This window comes from Monoraphidium neglectum (genome assembly GCF_000611645.1).
Source record: "Monoraphidium neglectum strain SAG 48.87 unplaced genomic scaffold scaffold03164, whole genome shotgun sequence".
NCBI lineage: Eukaryota > Viridiplantae > Chlorophyta > Chlorophyceae > Sphaeropleales > Selenastraceae > Monoraphidium > Monoraphidium neglectum.
This window is the reverse complement of record NW_014010464.1, coordinates 1-7,052: the sequence shown is the minus strand read 5'-3', so window position 1 is coordinate 7,052 and position 7,052 is coordinate 1. Positions and strand designations below refer to the sequence as shown.

The following is a 7,052-nucleotide window of genomic DNA, read 5'->3' as shown; positions in this document are numbered from 1 at the left end:
CCCACACACACTCACACGCATGCACACAAACACACACATACACACGCACCTCCAGGATGCCGCCGGCTGGCCCCATGATGAGCGTCTGAAACACGTCCGCATGCCCCGCCCCTGCCGCCGCCACCGCCGCGCAGGGGGCGCACAGCGCGCGCTGCGGAGCGAGCAGCTCAACAATGGCCAGGTGGCCGCGCGCGGCCGCGACGGCCAGGGGGTCTTTCTCCGGGTTGGGTGGCACTGGGGGGGCATCCTTCTTTGGCTTGGTGCTCTCGTACAGCTTTGTCAGCGTGGAGGCCGCCTCGTCAGACGCCATCAGCAGCCTCGCAACGCGCGTGTGGCCGCCGCGGGCGGCGTTGAACAGCGCGCCGAGCCAGCCGGCGGACTGGAGCTTGCCGCTGGACGCGCTGACGTTGCAGGCGCGCTGCAGGCGTCGTACGATCTCGTTGTGGCCGTACCTGGATTGGATTTTGAATAATCAGGATTTGAATGTGTGACGTAATTGTCAGCTGGATAACAACTGGGTCTGTTTGCGTTTCTTGCTCTTCACAATGGCACTAGTTGGCCGCCCTGCATCATCAATCATATGGGAATGTGGCCTCATCACATGATGTGATCGGGCAATGAAGCATGGGCAGCGCCATCCCTCACATGGTAGCCTTGATGAGCGCTGCTGGGCAGGGGTCTTTGGCCAGGGCTGGGTACGTGTCGAGGATGAAGTCGACGATTTCGGCTTTTCCCTCCTCGGCCGCGACCTGGACGGTGTGGTGGTCAACATGCATCCAAATCCAGACTGGTGCCGTCAGTGGCGTCAACGGGCGCTGATGCAAGGCAGTCGTGCTCGCATGAGCGCAGCATTGCCCGGCTGCACCGCCGATTGGAGGTCACGTGAACCAAATCCCGACAAAGTATGCAGGAGGACGCAACAGATACACAGGTACTTTCCCACCTTGAGGGCGTTCTCCACAGCTTCCTCCAGCTCCTCCTCGTCCTCCTGCACTGTCGGCTGCTCCAGCAGATGGCGTAGGGAGTCCACCACACCCACTGATGAGGCAAGCTTAATCAGCTCCTGCGGGGTATGCGTGTGTGTCATGTGTGTGTGTGTGTGGGTGTTGCCTATGTGTTTGTGCAGCGTCAGTTAAGGGTCTTGCCTGCTGCTCAACCACCTGCTGATGACCAGGCAGTGATCTGCAAGCAAAGCAGCGGGGAGACAGGACAACCAATAAGCAAGCACCAAAGCAGCGATGATGGGTGGCCGAAGCATCCAGACTTTCAAGGCTGGCGTGAGCCTGGGAGCAGGCTGCTGGCGGGCCGCACCTGAGCGTTCTGCCAGGTGACGGTGTAGCCGCTGGAGAACAGCAGCTCAAGCACCAAGGGGTGGCCCGTGGACACCGCCTCAGACACGTAGTCGCCTCGCCAGTCGTGCACAGTGGGGCGGTTGGAGACGGGGTGGCGGATCTCCTGCGGCGGCGGGGACGTGTGCACGCACCCGTGTTGAGCTGGCACGGGAGCCGAGGCCGGCAGCGGCCTTGGCTTGTCAGGGGACGCCTACCAATCCAGGGCCACTTGCAACTGCCCGCCAGCTCAGGCGCCCCGTGCGCGCGAAGCGACCGAGGGTATCTCGCCGCACACCTTGAACGCGCCCTCCTCGACCAGCAGCCGCAGCACGGTCTGATTGCCAACGGCGCAGGCAGCCTGCATCGCTGACTTCAGGTCTGGGGGTTGCCCCTTGGCCTTGTTACGAGCAGCCTCAAGGAGGGCCTGTGGAAGCGAAACACCACTCGAGTATGTCAGCCCGGAAGCAAGATTATTTAACTGCGGGGTGTCTTGCTGGAATCAGCAAAACGTGCCTCTGCTTGGCTAATTCTTCTCATCTGCACTTGACCGATTGCTGCCCACAGGCGCCGCTTGCCTGCACAGCCCTGCCAGCCAGAGCCAGCAGGAATCCCCGAGGCTACAGCGGACCTTCATCATATCGGCGTTCTGGTTCTTGGCCGCGTAGGCCAGCGCGCTCGAGCCAATGGCGAAACCTCTCTTCAGCAGGAGCTCAAGCATGGCAGTGTCGCCGTTGGCGGCTGCGCACACGTGGGTGGGGGCCGCAGCGTTTGGTTACTCCAGCAGTCCGCCAGCGGCCTCGAGTGGGGTGGATTGTGCTGAGGGTCAAGGCTACGTCGACCGGATTCTGCCGTCATTGGTTGCCGGCGGCGTGGATGCCTGGGCTGCCCTTGTGACCACCCACGGGTCCACGCAAAAAAGTCCGCCCTGGAGTACCCCATGAACGCGCGCGGCACGCACATATGCATGCGCAGGTGCGTGTGCGCATGCGTGGGTGCGTGTGCGCATGCGTGCGCGCGCACACGTGCGCGCGTGCGTGTGTGTGTGTGTGTGTGTGTGTGCAGCATGCACGCACGCTGCCACTTGTGTGCAAATGCGCATGCACCAAGACTGCCCACCTGCAAGGTCAACCACATGTCCCTCCTCGTAGTCAGCGTCGTAACCCTTGTCGAGCAGAGCCTGCCCATGACGTGGTTATCGGGCACGACAAGGTCGTGTGTGACGAGGGTTTCTACAATGTGCAGATGCGCATGTGCTTGCAGCGAACACCACTTCAGGGGGCACAACATGTAGTAGTGTGTAGTGTGCCTGCACATCTACCTGCCTGACAGTCCCTGTCTCAGCAGCTCGCACCGCTGCGTCGTGTAGCCTGCTGGCGGCATTTCCTCTCGACACCAGCACGCAGGCATGACCGCACTCCCGACAGCCAGATTCAAAGAATGCGTCGCATTGAAGGGAAGGGCGGCCACGGAATTTTTCCCTTTGAAGCACTCACCTTCATAACCCCCAGCTGCCCCTTCTTGGCGGCGATCCACACGGCGGCGTCCTTGACTCGCACAAAGCCGTGCTCGTCTGGCACCACATTGCGGCTGGTGTTGAGGCCAGGGTTCTCTAGCAGCCGCTGCACCTCCGGGACGTCCCCGGCGGCGACCGCCCTGTACAGCGACGCCTCAAGGGCCGGGTCGCCGGAGGGGCAGTAGCCACCCTCGCAGCCCGCGTAGGGGCGGTTGGCGTAGGGGTTCATCGTTGGGGGCTCCTCGCCGGCCGAAGCGCCGGCGGCGGCGAGGAGGAGGGCGAACGCGACGAGTGACGCTACGGAGCCGGGTCGCTGGCCTCGGCGCCCGGCCCGGTCAAGGGCGCAGGCCGGCCGGCCGACGCTCATTGGTGAAAGGGTCGCCCAAGCTGAACAGCGCGGCGCGCGTCGGGGCGTCCACGCTCGAGCGCGGTGCGCGCCTGCTGCCGAAATGCGGGCTGTAAGGTGTGGGTTACACCAGGCCTTGGAGATGTCCTGGAGGATCTGCGCCGCTTCGGCGCCCCAATGAGCGTTGCTTGTGCCAGACGAGAAGGCACGGGACACCGCGGCTTCTATGAAGATCAGGTGGGGACAGGATTGCGCATTCAAGGGTTGATGGAGAGCCCCTGTACGGCCTATTTACCTTGTATGCTGCTCTTGGCTACAGCGTTGCTGCTCAAAGGTGACTTGCTGCCGCTCCTGGTGAGTGCATGTGTCACCTGCCGTGTTTGTGACTCAGGAGCTCTGTCTAAGCACGGAAGACTTGAATAATGTCACGTTAATGATTTGATACGCAGCGCGGGTGCAGCCTTCACAACAATCTCAGCCAACATCGACGAGATCGGTTGGGCTGTATTTGCGCGATCAGAGAGCTCAAATGGGGTAAAGGCGCATCGTAGGTGCCATGCGAGTGCCCCTGGATGAGGCCAACGTGGCCCTGGGCCTCCATGCGCATGGGCAGCAGCTGCAACAGCATGACAGCGGCATGCCACCCACTTCGCCGCTCCTCGCGGCGCTGCACCCAAATCGCGAGCTGCTCGTCCTCGCACGAGGCGCTGTGCTATCGGTCTTGCCTGTGCAGCCCACATCAGGCGACGAGGGCGGCAGCGATGGCGACAGCGACGCCCCACGCGGGCCGCCCAGCAGCAATGTGCCTCATCGCCGCAGCGTCTCCGACACTGGCGTCGGCACGAGGCCCGCGGCCGCCGCCGCGCCGTCAACCTCGTACACTCTGCGCAGCAAGGAGGCCGTCACCGCGCTCGCCTGGCTGTGCGTGCTGACGGGCAGCCGGCAGCTGGGCGCGGCGTCGCTGACCGTGCGGCCGCCCGAGCTAGCAGATCTGTTGGAGTGCGATTGCCTGCTTGTTGGCACGCAGGACGGTTCCCTAGAGCTTCATGAGCCCAGCGGGCGCCTGATCTTCCGGCAGCGGCTGCATGCGGGCCCGGTGCAGCAGATCTGCGTGCGGCCGTGCGCGACGGGTGAGGCCGGACTGCGGCGTGCGCGTGCGTGGATGACGATTAGGGCATTGCAAACTGGTGTGCGTGCGCCGCGGCCGACGGCGCATCACGCAAATAGATTACTTGTCAGAGGTATGCATTGGCGCAGTGCCTGCCACCTGCACGAGCTGCGGCCAGGATCCATCGCAGGCGGTCGGCCCCGGCCACCACCTCGGCCGCTTCCCTCTGCACCTGGGTGCGCACAGTCATCGCCGTGCGCACCTGCACAACTTCACAGGCCTGCGACAGGACGACCCGACTGAGGACATCACAGTGGCATACCTCGATGCCCTGGTGCGCCTGCCAGTTCTAGAGCTGCGCACGCACCTCAAGCTGCTGCACCTCAGCCGGCAGAGCGGAGGTGGGCCTGGGCGGAGGGGGGCGGGCGGGTTTCGGAGGGTTGCCGCGCCCTGGCGGCAGCGGCGGGAACGCTGGCTGCAGCAGTGGATGCGCTGGACGGATGGCTTTAAATGAATTTTGATCTGCTGGAGCCGTTGGACCTGAAACAGCACCTGCATGCCGACTCGACGACGAAATGCAGGCGCCGCGAGCACACCGCCTCTCAACTACCACCGCTGGGAGCTCCCCGCTGGCTTCGGCCCGCGCAGCGGCGCCGTGTGCCTGGGCCAGCGCCCGCGCGGCCTCGACGCGCTGCTGTCCGGCGCCGCCAGGGGCGCCAGCAGCAGGGCGGCAGACCACAAGCTCCTCATTGCCACGGGTGGGTGGCTGCACGGTCCCCACACCAACCAGCAACACTGACATGTGACCCCAAGGGAACAGTATTCATTGCTGCTTGTTGGCGGAGGTACAGTAGCTGTGTAGAGGAGGCGCTTGCGCTCACCCCATCTGAAGCAGCATGATGGCGAAGACTGCGCGTGCTTGCACACTGGTCAATGTGGATGGCATTCTATTGCACTCAATAACGCCGGCCCTGTGGACAACAATGGATTTGCATCCAGGCGGCACGAAGCCGCCGCTGGCGGGCGTGGAGGTCGAGGAGCACCCGCAGCGCAGCGCCCTGGCGCGGCTCGCGGGGGTCGCGGGGTCTGTCACCTACGCGGCAGCGGGCGCGGCGTACGGGGCGGCGTCCAAGGCGGTGACGCTCGGGCCTAGCCTTCTGTCTTCAGGTGGGGCGGCAAACACGGCACAACCCCCCTGCACCGAGCAAGTGCTCGAGCTTGGGTTGGGGGGCGTCGATTTCGAGCACGTCCCAGCTGGGGACACCACATTTGCCCCTGCCTGCGGGCCGACTTTCCTTGTTGCTGCACGGCACGTCCAATGTCATCTGTTCGCACGGCTCACCTGTACGCGTGCTGGCCACCCCTGAGATCGACAACTTTGCAGCATATCCAATTAACTTTTGACCAGATACCGTCACCCCTGCCTTTCAGGTGTCCGCTCCCTCACCAGCTGGGTCGCCGGCTCCCCCCGCGACGCCCAGCGCGCGGCTGCTGTGCCCACGTACGACCTGCAAGGCGCGCCCAAGCCGGAAGCTTCCCTGCCCTGGCGGCCATTGCACGACGACCCCAGGAAGCTTGGGCCCCTGGTTCCCGCGCCCGCGGGGGCCCTGCTGGCAGCGGCGGACAACCTGGGGCGCGTGCTGCTGGTCAACGGCGCAAACATGGCGGTCCTGCGGATGTGGAAGGTGGGCGGCTGCACCCGCCCCCCCCCCCCTCGCAGGGCTCCTCCTGGGCGTCGTGTGCCTGTCTGTCTGCGACGCCTCTCAGTATGCGCAGTGTTGGTCTCTCCTCCTGGTGCCGCTGCCGGGTCGCATGGGGCAAACGGTTGACCTGCTAGTCAAACTTGGGTTCACAGGCCTGCCTCCAGCACCCAGTGGTCACCCCGGTGCTGTGCATGGGTCCAATTAATGCAATTAGTGCCCGGTCCTCCTGCCTTACCTGCTTCCCCACCCCTCTTATCCGACCGCGCCCTAACGCCCCCCATCCCCCGCGCGCAGGGCTACCGTGACGCGCAGTGCGGCTGGGCGCTGCCGCCCGACGGCCACCCCTGGGCGCACCACGGGCTGCTGCTCGTGCTGCACGCGCCGCGGCGGGACCTGATAGAGGTCTGGGCGCCCCGCTCCGGCGCCCGCGTCGCCGCCGCGCGCGCGGAGGGCGCCTGCCGCCTGCTGCCCGTCGCGGCGCCGTGCGGCGGGTGGCGGAACGAGCTCGCGGGGCGGTGGGCGGCGCGCGGCGCGCCGAGCACGGTGGTGCTGCGGCTGGCGGGGAGGCGGCGGGGGCGCATGTGGGACGTCTTGGACCTTGCCTGGAGGTGACGTCATGAGGAGGGCCACGAGCGCGATCTGATTGGCCTCCTCGTGTTCGTGCCATTTTTTAGTAGCATGTCTGTTTTCCCAAGGCTCCTCTGGATCATCTGTTGTGTGGCGCCTTTCTTGCGTGCTGCATGCTGCCCCCCCCCCTACGGTCCTGTCATTTATAGCAAGCACAGTAGGCAGCATTTGCGGGTTTGATAGAACTCAAGCATGTCCAGAAAGTAAACGACAGCAGGTCTGGCACCGCGATGAGTATAACGACTGCGTGCATATGCCGGTTCTCAGGGCTCGCATCTACACATGATTCCTGGCAGTGTGGCCGCTCCCCCTTGGGAGAGAGGTAGGCATGGCAGGGAGGGTTGCTGCAAGTGCGACAGCATGATGTTTCCCTGTGTCGTGGCTGCAGCAGGAGGACGATGCTACACTCGATGGTGGGCTAGGG

The 7,052-nt window shown here is 64.6% G+C and overlaps 2 protein-coding genes across 2 annotated transcripts; one reads left to right on the top strand and one right to left on the bottom strand.

Moving 5' to 3' along the window:
• Positions 1 to 645: 645 nt before the first annotated feature.
• On the bottom strand, positions 646 to 3,073 carry MNEG_12283 (hypothetical protein; the record flags this gene model as incomplete). The annotated part of the gene is made up of 7 exons (XM_014039246.1): positions 646 to 749; positions 944 to 1,063; positions 1,312 to 1,455; positions 1,627 to 1,755; positions 1,960 to 2,069; positions 2,448 to 2,508; positions 2,825 to 3,073. Coding segments are annotated over 7 exons (917 nt in total), but the record flags the coding sequence as incomplete, so codon positions are not given.
• Positions 3,074 to 3,416: 343 nt separating this feature from the next.
• On the top strand, positions 3,417 to 6,613 carry MNEG_12282 (hypothetical protein; the record flags this gene model as incomplete). Its single annotated transcript, XM_014039245.1, has 7 exons — positions 3,417 to 3,427; positions 4,082 to 4,320; positions 4,577 to 4,699; positions 4,880 to 5,056; positions 5,298 to 5,465; positions 5,730 to 5,983; positions 6,296 to 6,613. 7 exons carry the CDS (start codon positions 3,417 to 3,419, stop codon positions 6,611 to 6,613), a joined length of 1,290 nt encoding a protein of 429 aa, XP_013894699.1.
• Between the last annotated feature and the right edge of the window lie 439 nt (positions 6,614 to 7,052).